At 51.7% G+C, this 18602-nt stretch overlaps 2 protein-coding genes across 2 annotated transcripts; both read right to left on the bottom strand.

Moving 5' to 3' along the window:
* Positions 1-163: 163 nt before the first annotated feature.
* LOC116997353 (inositol 1,4,5-trisphosphate receptor-interacting protein-like 1) lies at positions 164-1810 on the bottom strand. The gene has a single exon (XM_042779377.1). It carries the CDS (start codon positions 1808-1810, stop codon positions 164-166), a length of 1647 nt encoding a protein of 548 aa, XP_042635311.1.
* Positions 1811-6323: 4513 nt separating this feature from the next.
* LOC116997352 (inositol 1,4,5-trisphosphate receptor-interacting protein-like 1) lies at positions 6324-7865 on the bottom strand. The gene has a single exon (XM_033061899.1). The coding sequence runs from the start codon at positions 7863-7865 to the stop codon at positions 6324-6326; it is 1542 nt and encodes a 513-aa protein (XP_032917790.1).
* Between the last annotated feature and the right edge of the window lie 10737 nt (positions 7866-18602).

Genomic DNA, 18602 nt, shown 5'->3' with positions numbered 1-18602 from the left:
GTGGCCCTCCACCTGCTGAGGCGGCAGCAGGGGCTGTGGGACCTTGGCCAGAGACTTTGCTCACACCCTCTTCTCCTTCAAGCACCAAATTTCTGCTATGAGGTGTCTCTCTGCTGCCAGCTGTGAGCAGCACAAGCACAGCTCTGTGCATTGGCGCCTTCATTCACTGCTCACCAAGAAGGATTCTTTTGAACCGCTTTAGCAGAATCTGGCACTCATATGTCGCCTGGGTATGGGCGGCCGGTTCCTCTGCCAGCTGATGGAAGAGATTGTATGGCGGAGCAGCTTGAATGTCTGGGGGCAAATGGATGTAATGAGGCAGCCTCTGGTTGCCCACAATGAAATGGTTGACGCGTTTTACCAGCACACATACGCGCAGGCACTTGCTGATATCCAGCAGTCGGTTCAGGAAATGTCTCCTGCGCCACTGTGACACGGGCCCCACATTGAGCATGTGCATGACAATGGTCTTCATGGCGTAGGTGGAAAAGGTGAAGCCCAGGAAAAGACGGGTGAAGAACTGCAGGCATTTGAGGTGCAAACTGTCCCGGGGAGCCTGCTTGGCGATGTGCTTGAAGAACTTAGCCTCAGCCACAGCGTAGGTCTCAGGCCAGGCTGTGCTTTGGGTGTGAGCCTCTCTAGGCTGGCTGCTGACAAAGATGTCTGAGTCACCTCTGCGCACCCCAAAGAACATCTCAATCCTGAAGCTTTCTCTACGAGAGGTCACCTGGAATTGGCAGGAGCGTGTGGAGGGCAGCAGCTTTAAATGCCAGTTGTGTGACTGAGGCAGTGCTGGCCAGATGGCTCTCACCAGCTGGTAGAACCAGCGGGCAGTTTTCTGCACATCCAGGTAGGAGTCGGTGCACAGGGTGTCGAGGAGGCTGGGATCCTGATTGCTCCTCAGCTCCTCCTCGGGATGGTGCAGGAAGCACAGCATGCTCTCAGCCTGCTGCTCCTTGGTGCAGGTGCACTCCAGCTGCACACGGACACGGAAATTCCTCACGTGCCTCTGCTCTGCAGAGTCCAGCTCCAGGTGGAAGCTGTGGCCTTGGGGAGGAGTCATGGGAATGAGCACCTTGTAGACAACATCCTGCTCACGTGGACTCCAACCTTCGAAGGCGCTGCCCACCCCGATGGCTCGTTGCAGGCCTGGGTAGAAGCTGTTTGATAAGATGTGTCCAAAGTAAAGTGCGTAATTGTCCATCAGGTTCTGTGTCCACTCACAGCCTGCCTGCAGCTCCTGGGCCGGCCACTGTATGCGTTCCAAGAGAACTCTACCAATATTATCGTCAAAAGCAGTGCCTGCTTCATAGACTGCAAGTGCAAGATCATTGTTTTCTGCATTTGCAGCCTCATTGACATTTTCAATATTATCTTCTCCATTTGCAGCAACGTGGCCGTCTTCCTGTACATTGCCATCATCGTTGCCATCTTCCTCCTGATTGGCATCATCTTCTTCTGCATTTCCAACACCTGCGTCTTCATTTGCATCCCCATTTCCAGCTTCCTCTTCATTTGCACCATTGTTCTCTTCTTCATGGCCTTCTCTCCTCAGGCTCCTTTTGCACCCCATCAACCACAGGATCAACACAAGAACCAGGAGCACAGTAACAGCTAAGAGCTGCAGGATCTGCACCTGCTTCTGGGTGAGCTGCTCCGCCTCCAGCTCCTGCTGAATCCTCTCCCATTCCAGCTCTTTTGCACGCACTTCCATGCGGAAACGTGTTTCCTCATCCCAGGAATCACCCACGAGCTGTGGGTAGTGGATGAGGCTTTTCAAGAGCACGAAAAGCAGCACAATGGAATTCATGGTCTGCAGGAAGATGGAGAGAAGGCCTTGAGTGGGGCTGTGAGGGAGGCAGCGAGCAGTGGGGGCAGCAGGGATGGGAATGCTGAGGGCTCTGAGGGCAGGCAGGACAGGGCCCCAGACAGCTGGCAGGCAGCAACGCCTGTCCCGCTGCCCCAACAGCAGCAACAGCAGCAGGAGTAGAATGGCGCCCTGCCCAAGGCTCTCCCATCCGGGGCTGTCCCTGCATGCAGGGGGAGAACCCAGCCCTGGGGGCAGCGTTTCTGCCCCAACCCTTGTTCCCAGCCCAGCCTCCCCACCACGTGTGCACTCACCGCTTGCCCAAGCAACACTGGGCCAGTGTTACCTGCTGGGGCCTTTGATTTCTGCCCCCATTGTGACATGTCCCCTGTGATGTCATAGGTGTCACAGCACATCACAACCCAGCCAACCCCACCCTTTGTTCCTACCTTGACTCAGCCTCTCAGATTGGCCCTGGTGTACTGGTTAAGGCTGCATTTGAATGAATCATTTTAAAGATCTCCCAAGGCTCTTTCTTTTGGATTGATATTCATCTGCCTTGTACTGGCAATCTCAGTGATCAGCCTTGAGGATCATTGAATCTAAGCTTTGACTCCTCACTGCTTGAGCTACACGTCAATCTCATAGTCAGTGAGGTTGATAAAGTCCCTGAAGATCACACAGACCAATGGCAAACCCTGCCTACTGCACCAATCCCCAGATGCCACATCCACATGACTTTGAGACCTTACCGAGGATGGTAACTCTGCCATGGCCCTAGGCAGCCTTTTGGCAAGCTTCATATTCTTTTAGGTTAAGGAATGTTTCCTAGAAATCCAATTGAAACCTCCCATGGCTCAACTTGAGGTAATTTTCCTCTGCTCATATTTTGTTTGTTCCCGAGGGTAATATAATGATCCCCAGAGAGATACAATATCCGTTGAGGGACCATCTGCATTGTTTCAGGCCCTTGGGCTGTGAATCCAGCTCCTCTCAGAGGAGTGAAAGGTGCTGCTTTTGCACTGTGCTTCCCATGATCCAGTGGGACAAAATGGATTTTTGGTGGACAGAAGAGTTTCATTCGGCCCAGAAGCATTTGCACGTGAAGAGAATGCTTGTGTCAAATTCATCAACCGAGGGAATCCATTCCCTTCCACGAAGAAGGAAAAATCAGAATTTTCCTAGTATAAAGGGGAAAGTTTTGGAGTGAAAGTCAGTGCTGGAATGTTCCCACACGTCCGTGTGGATTTTGAGAAGCTGCAAGGCCAGACTGTGAAGAGGGGATTCTGGCAGACAAGAAATGGCCTCTTGCTCTCTGGCCTTCCATGGCACCTGCAGCACAAGTCAGAGCCCTTCCTTGGCCTTTGTCTTCAGTAAGGCCCCAGTTTGGGCAAACCCTGAATTCCTTGTGAAAGCAGCTCAGATTGACACTGCCCAGCCTGAAGGAGGAATGCCAGAGGGCAAACAAGCTCAACAAAGTGCTACAGCAATCCAGTTTGGGCTACAGCTTTGTGCCCTTGTGTCTCTGGAGCCTTGGAGGGGAAAACTGCGTGGCTTAGAGTGACCTTGACCAGCTCTCCTGCTAACAGCACTGGGCACCCCAAGGCTGTTTGGTCTCAGCACAGGCAAGAGCAGGCAGAAACCCTCACCTGGCTTTGTAGACCCTGAGAGGAGCAAAGAGGAGGAGTGTGCAGTGAAGAGACCATCAGCACTGCACAGCAGCTTCTCTCAGCCATCAATCACAGAAAATTTAAACATTACTGTTTGGGTTTGGGGTTTGTGTTGTCTTTGGTGTGCAGCCTTTTCTCCCCCAGGGAAACCTGTGACATTTTCAATGCAGGTGACCTGGATTTGAGTGGACCCATCTCGGTGCTGCCTAGATGGAACTCAGAATTGTGCCTTTGCCCATCTCTTTCCTCTGTTACCATGTGTCAGTACAAAGGCTTTACGGGTAACAGGGTTTCTCTTTTCCCACCTTGTGCTCAGAATCTGGGAGAGTCGCTGACCTCCCTCCCCTGGCCCAGTGTGACCCTAAAAGGTTTTTACAGTAGGGTAAGGTGGCCTGTTGCCAGTGGCTCAGCTTCCAGCACCGGTGCAAACTGACATGAAAGGCTCATCTGTATGGCTGGAGTCAGCTCACAGCTGCCAGCACCTGGGCTGTGTCCCACCCCACATTGGCCCGGCCATCAAGGCAGAGGGCACAGACGTAACCCTGGCAAGTCCACCTCATAACCATGTCCCCAAGTGCCACATCCACACATTCCTCTAGTGCCTCAAGCAATGACAATTGCACCAATTCCATGGGCAGTCTGTGCCTGTGCTTGCCAAACCTTCCAGAGGAGAAACACCCTATTTAAGCCTCCCGTGGCAGAACTTGAAGCCATTCCCTCTCATCCTCTCCCTTGTTTCCTGGGAGCAGAGCCTGACCTGCACCAGCCCAACTGTCCTGTCTGGGAGTTGCAGAGAGTGAGAAGGTTCCTGTGTGCTGCTGACAGTGACTGCAGCCACGTGTCCCCCTGTCTCTGTGCCCGGCACTGCTGTCCCTGCTGTCCCTGCTGTCCCTGCTGGCAGAGCCCTGTCCCTGGGCAGAGCCGTTCCCTCCCCGGGCACAGCCCCATGGGCGCTCCCTGCTGTGGCCTGGCCTGGCCCCAGAGCAGGGTCCCCCTGCGGGTGGCCCCGGGGTGGCCGCGTGTCCCCAGCCGGCTGTGCCTGGGCAGCTGCCTCAGCCGTGAGGGATGCAGAGCTGCGGGAGCCCACGGCTCTGTGCCGCCCGCACTGCAGAGCTCCTGCTCCAGCTGGCAGGGCCTCGGCGCCCGCCCTGTGCCCTCCCGCCCCGCCGGCCGTGCCAGGCCCCGCTTGCTGCCCTCATGGTGGCACTCCTGGCCCCAGGGCTCTGCCAGGGCTTCTCCAGGGACACCTTCCTGCAGCCTTTCAGTGCCTGCCCGGGCCCAGCACACACCTGCACAGGGGCTGTTTGCAAGGGCCTGCAGGGACAGTGCCAGGCCCAGTGGCTTCCCAGTGCCACAGGGAGGGCTTAGGCTGCAGATGTGTAGGAAATTGTGGCCTCTGAGGCTGCTGAGCTCCTGGCCCACGCTGCCCACAGAAGCTGTGGCTGCCCCGTCCCTGGCAGTGCTCCAGGCCAGGCTGGGTGGGGCTTGGAGCATCCTGGCCTAGTGGAAGGTGTCCCTGTCCTTGGCAGCAGGGCAGGAACAAGACAATTTCTAAGCACCCATCCAAGCCAAGCCATTCTGGGATTCTGTGATCACAGGGGCTGGGTGCAGCTGGGCTCAGTTTCTGATGAGAACCAGGTGGGCACTGTCAGTTTGGTTGAGTTCAATGAGTCTGTTCACAACTCCACATTCACAGCGAGTGACTTTTACCAGTACTATAGGTCTGGAAAATAAATAGAGACTTGCACAATCCCAATTCTGTAATATTGCATTTTATTAAAGCAAGATCAAAGCAGTTTCCAGGTTGCCGTTTATAAATGCACTAACTATAGGGCATTAATTTGGGTCACAACAGATAGTGACCCTAGATATGGCTTTACTTGTATATAAAAATAATATCATATATACTGTATAATATACCTATGCTATAAAATATAAATTTTATTACTATAATAATACATGTCTATAGCATCTATAATATATATGTTATATATGTACCATTACATCTACTTTATGAAGTCCTTCCGGCCAAATATTAACTGAACGTAGTAATGTTTCACAACAGATATTGACACTTAATATGTGATCTATTATAATTATTTAAGCATAATTACATATTAAACTCTCTCAAATTATTTTTTATCAGGATAAAATAATTACATCTTTTTGAATTTGATATTATGTATATTGGTGTATTGTTCTGTTTTGTTGCACTTTACTATATATATGATAAATTTATATTCTTTACAGTATATAATAGGTATACTAAATATATATATATCTATGAAAAAACATCTAAACTCTTATATATATAAAATTTCAGGTCAGCTCCAAGGCAGTTTTTCCAATGCTGACCAAAAGGTGTCCTTTCTCGGGAGAAGGACAGACAATGTCCATTGACTAATCCTGGCCATGCAGCGCTGATTTTTCCTCTTGGCCATTTTTGTCCTGTTTCTTTTTCCTTTTCCTGTCCCACATTCCTGCTTCTTTCATATTCAAAATTTGGGCCCTTCTCAAAGACCAGGCACAAATGCTGTTACATGTGGTGTTTGGGTACTTTGGCCCAGCATGTACGGCATGATCTCTCTTCACATGCATTCGTAGGAGTGGGGAAACTCCAGCAGGGCTTTATGCAGATCTGGGTGCCTTTTTTGGAAAATGAAATTATACAAGGAGGTAGAATAAACCCTCCCGTGGACCTCAACCTGCTGAGACGGCTGGAGAGGCATTGCCTGAGGCTTTGCACACATCCTCTTCTGTTTAAAGCACCAAATTTGTTCTGTGAGATGTCTCTCTGCTGCCAGCTGTGAGCAGCACAAGCACAGCTCTGTGCAGGGCAATCTCTTTCAATCATCAGGTTTCAGGACTGCTACGAGCCGACGTTGCAGATCAAGGTACTCGCCCATGCCCTTGGAGTGGGCAGCCGGATCCATCGCCAGGCGGTGGAAGAGATTGGGTGGTTCAGCCGTTTGAACATCTTGAGGCAAACTGATCTTCTCAGGTAGCCTCTGGTTGCCCACAATGAAGTGGTTGAGGCGTTGCACTTCCAGGGATAAGCGCAGGCTCTCACTGATATCAGTCAATCGCCTCAGGAAATGTCTCCTGCTCCACTGTGACACGGGAATGGTGTTCAGCAGGTGCATGACAATGGTTTTCATGGTGTAGGTGGAAAAGCCAATGCCCAGCAGAAGATGGGAGAAGAACTGCAGGCATCTCAGGTGCAAACTGTCAGAGGGGACCTGCCTAGCAATGTACTGGAAGAACTTAGCTTCTGCCACAGCATAGGTCTCAGGCCAGGCTGTGCTTTGGGTGTGAGCCTCAATAGGCTGGCTGCTCACAAAGATGTCTGAGTCACCTCTGCGCACCCCAAAGAACATCTCAATCCTGAAGCTTTCTCTACGAGAGGTCACCTGGAATTGGCAGGAGCGTGTGGAGGGCAGCAGCTTTAAATGCCAGTTGTGTGACTGAGGCAGTGCTGGCCAGATGGCTCTCACCAGCTGGTAGAACCAGCGGGCAGTTTTCTGCACATCCAGGTAGGAGTCGGTGCACAGGGTGTCGAGGAGGCTGGGATCCTGATTGCTCCTCAGCTCCTCCTCGGGGTGGTGCAGGAAGCACAGCATGCTCTCCTCCTGCTGCTCCTTCGTGCAGGTGCACTCCAGCTGCACACGGACACGGAAGTTCCTCACGTGCCTCTCCTCTGCAGAGTCCAGCTCCAGGTGGAAGCTGTGGCCTTGGGGAGGAGTCATGGGAATGAGCACCTGGTAGACAACATCCTGCTCACGTGGACTCCAACCTTCGAAGGCGCTGCCCACCCCGATGGCTCGTTGCAGGCCTGGGTAGAAGCTGTTTGCTAACACGTGTCCAAAGTAAAGTGCAAAATTATCCATGAGGTTCTTTGACCACTCGCAGCCTGCCTGCAGCTCCTGTACAGGCCACTGTATGAGTTCCATTAGAATTCTTCCAGTGTTATCGTCCAGATCATTGCCACCTTCATACACTGCCCATGCAAAATCATTGTTTTCTGCATTTGCAGCCTCATTGACAAGTTCATTCTCAATATTATCTTCTCCATTTACAGCAACATTGCCGACTTCCTCTTCATTGTTGTCTTCTTCGTGGCCTTCTCTCCTCATGCTCCTTTTGCACCCCATCAACCATAGCACCGAGATAAGGAACACGAGCACAGCAACAGCTGACAGCTGCAGGATCTGCACCTGCTTCGGGGTGAGCTGCTCCGCCTCCAGCTCCTGCTGAATCCTCTCCCATTCCAGCTCTTTTGCACGCACTTCCATGCGGAAACGTGTTTCCTCATCCCAGGAATCACCCACGAGCTGTGGGTACAGGATGAGGCTTTTCAACACCACGAAAAGCAGCACAATGGAATTCATGGTCTGCAGGAAGATGGAGAGAAGGCCTTGAGTGGGGCTGTGAGTGAGGCAGCGAGCAGTGGGGACAGCAGGGATGGGAATGCTGAGGGATCTGAGGGCAGGAAGGACAGGGCCCCAGACAGCTGGCAGGCAGCAACGCCTGTCCTGCTGCCCCAACAGCAGCAGCAGAAGAAAGGTGCCCTGCCCAAGGCTCTCCCATCAGGGGCTGTCCCTCCATGCAGGGGGAGAACCCAGCCCTGGTTGCAGCGTTTCTGCCCCCGGCCCTTGTCCCCAGCCCAGCCTCCCCACCACGTGTGCACTCACCGCTTGCCCAAGCAACACTGGGCCAGCGTTACCTGCTGGGGCCTTGCATAGCTGCCCCCATTGTGACATGCCCCCTGTGATGTCACAGGTGTCACAGCACATCACAACCCAACCAGCCCCACCCTTTGTCCCCACCCTGGCTCAGCCCTTTAGAGTGGCCCTGGTGTACTGGTTAAGGCTGCCTTTGAGTGAAGCTTCTTCAAAGATCTGCCATTGCTCTTTCTTTTGGATTCATTCTCATCTGCCCTCCATTGGCAATCTCATAGATACCCGTGTTGGAAGGTCTCCTTGAGGATCATTGAGTCTAAGCTTTGACTCCTCACTGCTTGACCTACACCTCAGTCTTGGAGTCAGTGAGGTTGATAAAGTCCCTGAAGATCACAGAGTCCAATGGCAAACTGAACGCTTCCTACTGTACCAATCAGCCACGTCCCCAGATGTCACATCCACATGACTTTGAAACCTTTCCGGCTGGGCACTCAGCCTTGTCCCTAAACAGCCTGTTCCCAAGCATAATATACTTTTTGTTGAAGGAATATTTCCTAGAGATCCAATCTAAACCTCCCATGGCTCAACTTCAGGTCATTTTCCTTTGTCATTTTGTTTGTTCCCTGCACTAATGGAAGCACCCCCACACAGCTAGACACAGGGAAAATCTACATAGTGTCAGGCCCTTGGGCTGTGAATCCAGCTCCTCTCACAGGAGAGAAAGGTGCTGCTTTTGGACTGTGCTTCACATGATCCAGTGGGACAAAAGGGGTTGTTGGTGGGCAGATGTGTTTGAGGCTGCCTGGAAGCATTTGCATGTAAGGAGAAGTTTTGTGCCAAATACATCAACGTAGGGAATCCATGCCCTTCCAAGCAGAAGGAAAATTCAGAATTTTCCTATGAGAAAATGGAAAGGTTTGGAGTGAAAGTCAGTGCTGGAATGTCCCCACATGTCCACGTGGATTTTGCTAAGCTACAAGGCCAGACTGTGAAGAGGGAGTCCCACCAGACAAGAAATGCCCTCTTGCTCTCTGGCCTTCCATGGCACCAGCAGCACAAGTGAGAGCCCTTCCTTGGCATTTGCCTGGAGCAAGGCCCCAGTTTGGCCAAACCCTGAATTCCCTGTGAAAGCAGCTCAGATTGACACTGCCCATCCTGAAGGAGGGGTGCCAGAGGACAGACAAGCTCAACAAGGTGCTACAGCAATCCAGCTTAGGCTACAGCTTTGTGCCCTTGTGTCTCTGGAGCCTTGGAGGGGAAAGCTGCGTGGCTTAGAGTGACCTTCACCAGCTCTCCTGCTGGCAGCACTGGGTACCCCAAGGCTGTTTGGTCTCAGCACAGGCAAGAGCAGGAAGAAACCCTCACCTGGCTTTGTAGAAGCCCTGGGACAATCAAGGATGAGGAGTGTGCAGAGAAGAGACCATCAGCACTGCACAGCAGCTTCTCTCAGCCATCAATCACAGAAAATTCAAACATGAGTGTTTGGCTGTGGGGTTTGTGCTGTCTTTGGTGTGCAGCCTTTTCCCCTACAGGAAAACCTGTGACATTTTCAATGCTGGTGACCTGGATTTGAGTGGTGCCCATGTTGGTGCTGCCTAGATGGATCTCAAAATTTTGCCTTTGCCCATCTCATTTCTCTGTTACCATGTGTCAGTCCAAGACCTTGATATGTAACAGGATTTCTGTTTTCTCACCTTGCTCACAGGAGCTGGGAGAGCCACCAACCCCCCTCCCCTGCCTCAGTGTGACCCTAAAAGGGTTCTGCAGCAGGGTAAGGTGGCCTGTTGCCAGTGCCTCAGCTGCCAGCACCGGTGCAAACTGACATGCAATGGTCGTCTGTATGGCTTGAGTCATCTCAGCCAGCTGCCAGCTACCTGGGACTGTGTCATGCCCACATTTGATCCTGCCATCAAATCAGAGGGCACAAACCTGACACTGACAAGTCCACCTCATAACCATGTCCCCAAGTGCCTCATCCACACATTCCTCTAGTGCCTCAAGCAATGACAATTGCACCAATTCCATGGGCAGCCAGTGCCAGTGCTTGCAAAACCTTCCAGAGGAGAAAATTTTCCCTAAGACCCAATCTAAGCCACCCATGGCAGAACTTGAGGCCATTCCCTGTGTCCTCTCCCTTGTTTCCTGGGAGCAGAGCCTGACCTGCACCAGCCCAACTGTCCTGTCTGGGAGTTGCAGAGAGTGAGAAGGTTCCTGTGTGCTGCTGACAGTGACTGCAGCCACGTGTCCCCCTGTCCCTGTGCCCGGCACTGCTGTCCGTGCTGTCCCTGCTGTCCCTGCTGGCAGAGCCCTGTCCCTGGGCAGAGCCGTTCCCTCCCCGGGCACAGCCCCATGGGCGCTCCCTGCTGCGGCCTGGCCTGGCCCCAGAGCAGGGTCCCCCTGCGGGTGGCCCCGGGGTGGCCGCGTGTCCCCAGCCGGCTGTGCCTGGGCAGCTGCCTCAGCCGTGAGGGATGCAGAGCTGCGGGAGCCCACGGCTCTGTGCCGCCCGCACTGCAGAGCTCCTGCTCCAGCTGGCAGGGCCTCGGCGCCCGCCCTGTGCCCTCCCGCCCCGCCGGCCGTGCCAGGCCCCGCTTGCTGCCCTCATGGTGGCACTCCTGTCCCCAGGGCTCTGCCAGGGCTTCTCCAGGGACACCTTCCTGCAGCCTTTCAGTGCCTGCCCGGGCCTGCACAGACCTGCACAGGGGCTGTTTGCAAGGGCCTGCAGGGACAGCGCCAGGCCCAGTGGCTTCCCAGTGCCACAGGGAGGGCTTAGGCGCAGGTTTGCAGGAAATTGTGGCCTCTGAGGCTGCTGAGCTCCTGGCCCACACTGCCCACAGAAGCTGTGGCTGCCCTGTCCCTGGCAGCGCTCCAGGCCAGGCTGGGTGGGGCTTGGAGCATCCTGGCCTAGTGGAAGGTGTCCCTGTCCTTGGCAGCAGGGCAGGAACAAGACAATTTCTAAGCACCCATCCAAGCCAATCCATTCTGGGATTCTGTGATCACAGGGGCTGTGGGCAGCTGGCCTTAATTTCCCATTAGAACCCATTCAGCATTGTCAGTTTGGTTGAGTTCAAGCAGAGAGCTAAAGAGCCCAGATTCACAGTGTGTGACTTTTACCAACGCTATCGATTGGACTGAGATCAACAAAGTCTTGCACAATCCAGATTCTGATATATTGTATTTTATTGAAACAAGATCAAAGCAGTTTCCAGCTGTCCACTCAGAAATGCAGTAACTCTAGAGCACAAATATGGGTTGCAGCAGAGTGCAACACGAGATATGGCTTTACTTGTACGTAACAATAACATTAATATATGTGATATATTATATACATATGATATATAATATAAATTCTATACTTCTATTAATATATAATGACTATATTGCATCTCTATTTATGTCATATATGTTATACATGCATCTACTTTATGGAAATCTATCCAGACATAAAAGCACTAAGAGCATTAGAACGTGTCACAGTAGATAGTGACACTTAATATGTAATCTATTATCATTTAAACATAACTACGTATTAAACTCTCCAGAATTATTTTCTATAATAACTTTATAATAACTACATATTTCATATATTTGATAATATTTATATTAATATATTGTTTTGTTTTAACATATTTTACTATATATATGGCAATTTATACAATTCACAGGATATAATAGGTATATACTATATATAGATCTATGAAAAAACCTATCTCAATTCCTATATAAAGATAATTTCAGGTCAGCTTCAAGACAGTTTGTCCAATGCTGAACCTAAAGGTGTCCCTTGCAGGGACAATTAGAGACACTGTCCATGGAGTGATGCCAGCCAAGCAGCGCTGACTTTTCCTCTTGGACTTTTTTGTATCATTCTTCTTTTTCTGACCCACATTCCCGCTTCTTTCATGCTCTAAATTTTGTTGCTTATCAATGGCTGAGCACAAGTGCATATTAAAAGTGGGGTTTGGTGACTTTGGACCTGCATGTATGGCATGTTCTCTCTTCATGCACATGCTCAGGAGTGTGGAAATTCCAGCAGGGTTTTCTGCAGATCTGGGTGCCTTCTTTGGAAAATGAAATTATACAAGGAGGTGGAATAAACTCTCCTGTGGCCCTCCACCTGCTGAGGCGGCATCAGGGGCTGTGGGACCTTGGCCAGAGCCTTTGCTCACACCCTCTTCTCCTTCAAGCACCAAATTTGTTCTGTGAGGTGTCTCTCTGCTGCCAACTGTGAGCAGCACAAGCACAGCTCTGTGCATTGGCACCTTCATTCACTGCTCACCAAGAAGGATTCTTTTGAACCGCTTTAGCAGAATGCGGCACTCATATGTCGCCTGGGTATGGGCGGCCGGTTCCTCTGCCAGCTGATGGAAGAGATTGTATGGCGGAGCAGCTTGAATGTCTGGGGGCAAATGGATGTAATGAGGCAGCCTCTGGTTGCCCACAATGAAATGGTTGACACGTTTCACCAGCACACATACGCGCAGGCACCTGCTGATATCCAGCAGTCGGTTCAGGAAATGTCTCCTGCGCCACTGTGCCACGGGCCCCACATTGAGCATGTGCATGACAATGGTCTTCATGGCGTAGGTGGAAAAGGTGAAGCCCAGGAGAAGACGGGTGAAGAACTGCAGGCATCTCAGGTGCAAACTGTCCCGGGGAGCCTGCTTGGCGATGTGCTTGAAGAACTTGGCCTCTGCCACAGCGTAGGTCTCAGGCCAGGCTGTGCTTTGGGTGTGAGCCTCTCTAGGCTGGCTGCTCACAAAGATGTCTGAGTCACCTCTGCGCACCCCAAAGAACATCTCAATCCTGAAGCTTTCTCTGCCGATAGGTCACCTGGAATTGGCAGGAACGTGTGGAGGGCAGCAGCTTTAAATGCCAGTTGTGTGACTGAGGCAGTGCTGGCCAGATGGCTCTCACCAGCTGGTAGAACCAGCGTGCAGTTTTCTGCACATCCAGGTAGGAGTCAGTGCACAGGGTGTCGAGGAGGCTGGGATCCTGATTGCTCCTCAGCTCCTCCTCGGGGTGATGCAGGAAGCACAGCATGCTCTCAGCCTGCTGCTCCTTGGTGCAGGTGCACTCCAGCTGCACGCGGACACGGAAGTTCCTCACAGTGCCTCTGCCTCTGCAGAGTCCAGCTCCAGGTGGAAGCTGTGGCCTCGGGGAGGAGTCATGGGAATGAGCACCTGGTACACAACATCCTGCTCACGTGGACTCCAACCTTCGAAGGCACTGCCCACCCCGATGGCTCGTTGCAGGCCTGGGTAGAAGCTGTTTGATAAGCATGTGTCCAAAGTAAAGTGCGTAATTGTCCATCAGGTTCTGTGTCCACTCGCAGCCTGCCTGCAGCTCCTGGACCGGCCACTGTATGCGTTCCATGAGAACTCTACCAACATTATCGTCAAAAGCAGTGCCTGCTTCATAGACTGCAAGTGCAAGATCATTGTTTTCTGCATTTGCAGCCTCATTGAGATTTTCAATATTATCTTCTCCATTTGCAGCAACATGGCCGTCTTCCTGTCCATTGCCATCATCGTTGCCGTCTTCCTCCTGATTGGCATCATCTTCTTCTGCATTTCCAACACCTGCGTCTTCATTTGCATCCCCATTTCTAGCTTCCTCTTCATTTGCACCATTGTTCTCTTCTTCATGGCCTTCTCTTCTCAGGCTCCTTTTGCACCCCATCAACCATAGGATCAAGACAAGAACCAGGAGCACAGCAACAGCTAAGAGCTGCAAGAGCTGCACCTGCTTTGGGGTGAGCTGCTCCGCCTCCAGCTCCTGCTGAATCCTCTCCCATTCCAGCTGCTTTGCACGCACTTCCATGCGGAAACGTGTTGCCTCATCCCAGGAATCACCCACGAGCTGTGGGTAGTGGATGAGGCTTTTCAGGAGCACGAAAAGCAGAACAATGGAATTCATGGTCTGCAGGAAGATGGAGAGAAGGCCTTGAGTGGGGCTGGGAGGGAGGTAGCGAGCAGTGGGGGCAGCAGGGAAGGGAAAGCTGAGGGCTCTGAGGGCAGGAAGGACAGGGCCCCAGACAGCTGGCAGGCAGCAACGCCTGTCCCGCTGCCCCAACAGCAGCAGCAGCAACAGCAGCAGAAGAAGAATGGCACCCTGCCCAAGGCTCTCCCATGGGGGCTGTCCCTCCATGCAGGGGGAGAACCCAGCCCTGGGGGCAGCGTTTCTGCCCTGACCCTTGTCCCCAGCCCAGCCTCCCCACCACGTGTGCACTCACCGCTTGCCCAAGCAACACTGGGCCAGCGTTACCTGCTGGGACCTTTGATAGCTGCCGCCATTGTGACATGTCCCCTGTGATGTCACAGGTGTCACAGCACATCACAACCCAGCCAACCCCACCCTTTGTTCCTGCCTTGACTCAGCCTCTCAGATTGGCCCTGGTGTACTAGTTAAGGCTGCATTTGAATAAATCATTTTAAAGATCTCCCAAGGCTCTTTCTTTTGGATTGGTATTCATCCGCCTCCTACTGGCAATCTCAGTGATCAGCCTTGAGGATCATTGAATCTAAGCTTTGACTCCTCACTGCTTGAGCTACACATCAATCTCATAGTCAGTGAGGTTGATACAGTCCCTGAAGATCACACAGACCAACGGCAAACGTAACCCTGCCTACTGCACCAATCCCCAGATGCCACATCCACATGACTTTGAAACCTTTCTGAGGATGGTAACTCTGCCATGTCCCTAGGCAGCCTTTTGGCAAGCTTCGTATTCTTTTAGGTGAAGGAATGTTTCCTAGAGATCCAATTGAAAGCTCCCATGGCTCAGCTTGAGTTCATTTTCCTCTGCTCATATTTTGTTTGTTCCCGAGGGTAATATAATGATCCCCAGAGATACAATATCCGTTGAGGGACCATCTGCATAGTGTCAGGCCCTTGGGCTGTGAATCCATCTCCTCTCACAGGAGTGAAAGGTGGTGCTTTTGCACTGTGCTTCCCATGATCCAGTGGGACAAAATGGATTTTTGGTGGACAGAAGAGTTTCATTCTGCCCAGAAGCATTTGCATGTGAAGAGAATAATTGTGTGAAATTCATCAACCGAGGGAATCCATCCCCTTCCACGAAGAAGGAAAAATCAGAATTTTCCTAGTATAAAGGGGAAAGGTTTGGAGTGAAAGTCAGTGCTGGTATGACCCCGCATGTCCATGTGGATTTTGAGAAGCTGCAAGGCCAGACTGTGAAGAGGGGATTCTGGCAGACAAGAAATGGCCTCTTGCTCTGGGGCCTTCCATGGCACCTGAAGCACAAGTCAGAGCCCTTCCTTGGCATTTGCCTGCAGCAAGGCCCCAGTTTGGCCAAACCCTGAATTCCCTGTGAAAGCAGCTCAGATTGACACTGCCCAGCATGAAGGAGGAATGTCAGAGGACAGACAAGCTCAACAAGGTGCTACAGCAATCCAGCTTGGGCTACAGCTTTGTGCCCTTGTGTCTCTGGAGCCTTGGAGGGGAAAGCTGCGTGGCTTAGAGTGACCTTCAGCAGCTCTCCTGCTAACAGCACTGGGCACCCCAAGGCTGTTTGGTCTCAGCACAGGCAAGAGCAGGCAGAAACCCTCACCTGGCTTTGTAGACCCTGAGAGGAGCAAAGAGGAGGATTGTGCAGAGAAGAGACCATCAGCGCAGCACAGCAGCTCCTGTCAGCCATAAATCAAAGAAAATTCAAACATTGCTTTTTGGCTTTGGGGTTTTGTGTTGTCTTTGGTGTGCAGCCTTTTCCCCTACAGGAAAACTTGTGACATTTTCAATGCTGGTGACCTGGATTTGAGTCGTGCCCTTTTGGTGCTGCCTAGATGGAACTCAGAATTGTGCCTTTGCCCCTGTCTTTCCTCTGTTACCATGTGTCAGTACAAAGGCTTTACGGGTAACAGGGTTTCTCTTTTCTCACCTTGTCAGGATCTGGGAGAGTCGCTGACCTCCCTCCCCTGGCCCAGCTTGACTCTAAAAGGTTTGTGCAGTAGGGTAAGGTGGCCTGTTGCCAGTGGCTCAGCTGCCAGCACCGGTGCAAACTGACATGGAAGGCTCATCTGTATGGCTGGAGCCAGCTCACAGCTACCAGCACCTGGGCTGTGTCCCACCCCACACAGGCCCAGACATCAAGTCAGAGGCCACAGACCTGACCCTGGCAAGTCCACTTCATAACCATGTCCCCAAGTGCCACATCCACACATTCCCCAAGTGCCTCAAGCAATGACAATTACACCAATTCCATGGGCACTCTGTGCCAGTGCTTGCTGACCCTTCCAGAGGAGAAACACCCAATTTAAGCCTCCTGTGGCAGAACTTGAGGCCATTCCCTCTTGTCCTCTCCCTTGTTTCCTGGGAGCAGAGCCTGACCTGCCCCAGCCCAAGCGTCCTGTCTGGGAGTTGCAGAGAGTGAGAAGGTTCCTGTGTGCTGCTGACAGTGACTGCAGCCACGTGTCCCCCTGTCCCTGTGCCCGGCACTGCTGTCCCTGCTGTCCCTGCTGTCCCTGCTGTCCCTGCTGTCCCTGCTGCCAGAGCCCTGTCCCTGGGCAGAGCCGTTCCCTCCCCGGGCACAGCCCCATGGGCGCTCCCTGCTGCGACCTGGCCTGGCCCCAGAGCAGGGTCCCCCTGCGGGTGGCCCCGGGGTGGCCGCGTGTCCCCAGCCGGCTGTGCCTGGGCAGCTGCCTCAGCCGTGAGGGATGCAGAGCTGCGGGAGCCCACGGCTCTGTGCCGCCCGCACTGCAGAGCTCCTGCTCCAGCTGCCAGGGCCTCGGCGCCCGCCCTGTGCCCTCCCGCCCCGCCGGCCGTGCCAGGCCCCGCTTGCTGCCCTCATGGTGGCACTCCTGGCCCCAGGGCTCTGCCAGGGCTTCTCCAGGGACACCTTCCTGCAGCCTTTCAGTGCCTGCCCGGGCCTGCACAGACCTGCACAGGGGCTGTTTGCAAGGGCCTGCAGGGACAGCGCCAGGCCCAGTGGCTTCCCAGTGCCACAGGGAGGGCTTAGGCTGCAGATGTGCAGGAAATTGTGGCCTCTGAGGCTGCTGAGCTCCTGGCCCACACTGCCCACAGAAGCTGTGGCTGCCCCGTCCCTGGCAGTGCTCCAGGCCAGGCTGGGTGGGGCTTGGAGCATCCTGGCCTAGTGGAAGGTGTCCCTGTCCTTGGCAGCAGGGCAGGAACAAGACAATTTCTAAGGACCCTTCCAAGCCAAGCCATTCTGGGATTCTGTGATCACAGGGGCTGGGGGCAGCTGGGCTCAGTTTCTGATGAGAACCAGTTGGGCACTGTCAGTTTGGTTGAGTTCAAGGAGTCTGTTCACAACTCCACATTCACAGCGTGTGACGTTTACCAGTACTATAGGTCTGGAAAATAAATAGAGTCTTGCACTCTCCCAATTCTGTAATATTGCATTTTATTGAAGCAAGATCAGTGCAGTTCCCAGGTTGCCGTTTATAAATGCCCTAATTATAAAGCATTAATGTGGCTCACAACAGATAGCGACTCTAGATATAGCGTTACTTGTATATAAAAATAATATTAATATATATACAGTATCATATACAAATGTTATAAATTTTATTTTTTATTTCTATAATAATACATGTCTATAGCATCTATATACTATATATATGTTATATATGTATATACACATCTATTTTAAGAAGTCCTTCCAGTTAAAAATTCACTGACAGTAGTAATTTTTCACAACAGATATTGACACTTAATATGTGCTCTATTATTATTATTTAAAGTTTATTACATATTCAACTGTCTCAAATTATTCTTTATCAGGATAGAATAATTACAGATTTTGTAATTTGATATTATTTATATTAATGTATTGGTTTTTTTGTTGCACTTTACTATATATATGATAAATTTATATTCTTTACTGTATAAAATAGGTGTACATAATGTATATATCTATGTAAAAAACATCAAGATTCTTATAGACACAAAATTTCAGGTCAGTTCCAAGGCAGTTTTTCCGATGCTGACCTAAAGGTGTCATTTCTTGGTAGAAGGACAGACAATGTCCATTGACTAATCCTGGCCACGCAATGCTGATTTTTCCTCTTGGTCATTTTTGTCCTGTTTCTTTTTCCTTTTCCTGTCCCACATTCCCACTTCATTCATATTCAGAATTTTGGCCCTTCTCAAAGGCCGGGCACAAATGCTGTTACAGGTGGGGTTTGGGTACTTTGGCCCAGCATGTATGACATGATCTCTCTTCACATGCATTCGTAGGAGTGGGGAAACTCCAGCAGGGCTTTATGCAGATCTGGGTGCCTTTTTTGGAAAATGAAAATTATACAAGGAGGGAGAATAAACCCTCCCATGGCTCTCAACCTGCTGAGGTGGCTGGAGAGGCTTTGCACGCATCCTCTTCTGTTTAAAGCACCAGATTTGTACTATGAGGTGTCTCTCTGCTGCCTGCTGTGAGCAGCACAAGCACAGCTCTGTGCAGGGAAATCTCTT

Source organism: Catharus ustulatus, chromosome 6 (assembly GCF_009819885.2).
Source record: "Catharus ustulatus isolate bCatUst1 chromosome 6, bCatUst1.pri.v2, whole genome shotgun sequence".
Taxonomy (NCBI): Eukaryota; Metazoa; Chordata; class Aves; order Passeriformes; family Turdidae; genus Catharus; species Catharus ustulatus.
This window is presented reverse-complemented; position numbering and strand designations above follow the sequence as displayed.

Coding starts and splice junctions, on each gene's coding strand:
- LOC116997353 (XM_042779377.1), bottom strand. CDS start 1,810: ATGAATTCCATTGTGCTGCTTTTCGTGCTCTTGAAAAGCCTCATCCAC.
- LOC116997352 (XM_033061899.1), bottom strand. CDS start 7,865: ATGAATTCCATTGTGCTGCTTTTCGTGGTGTTGAAAAGCCTCATCCTG.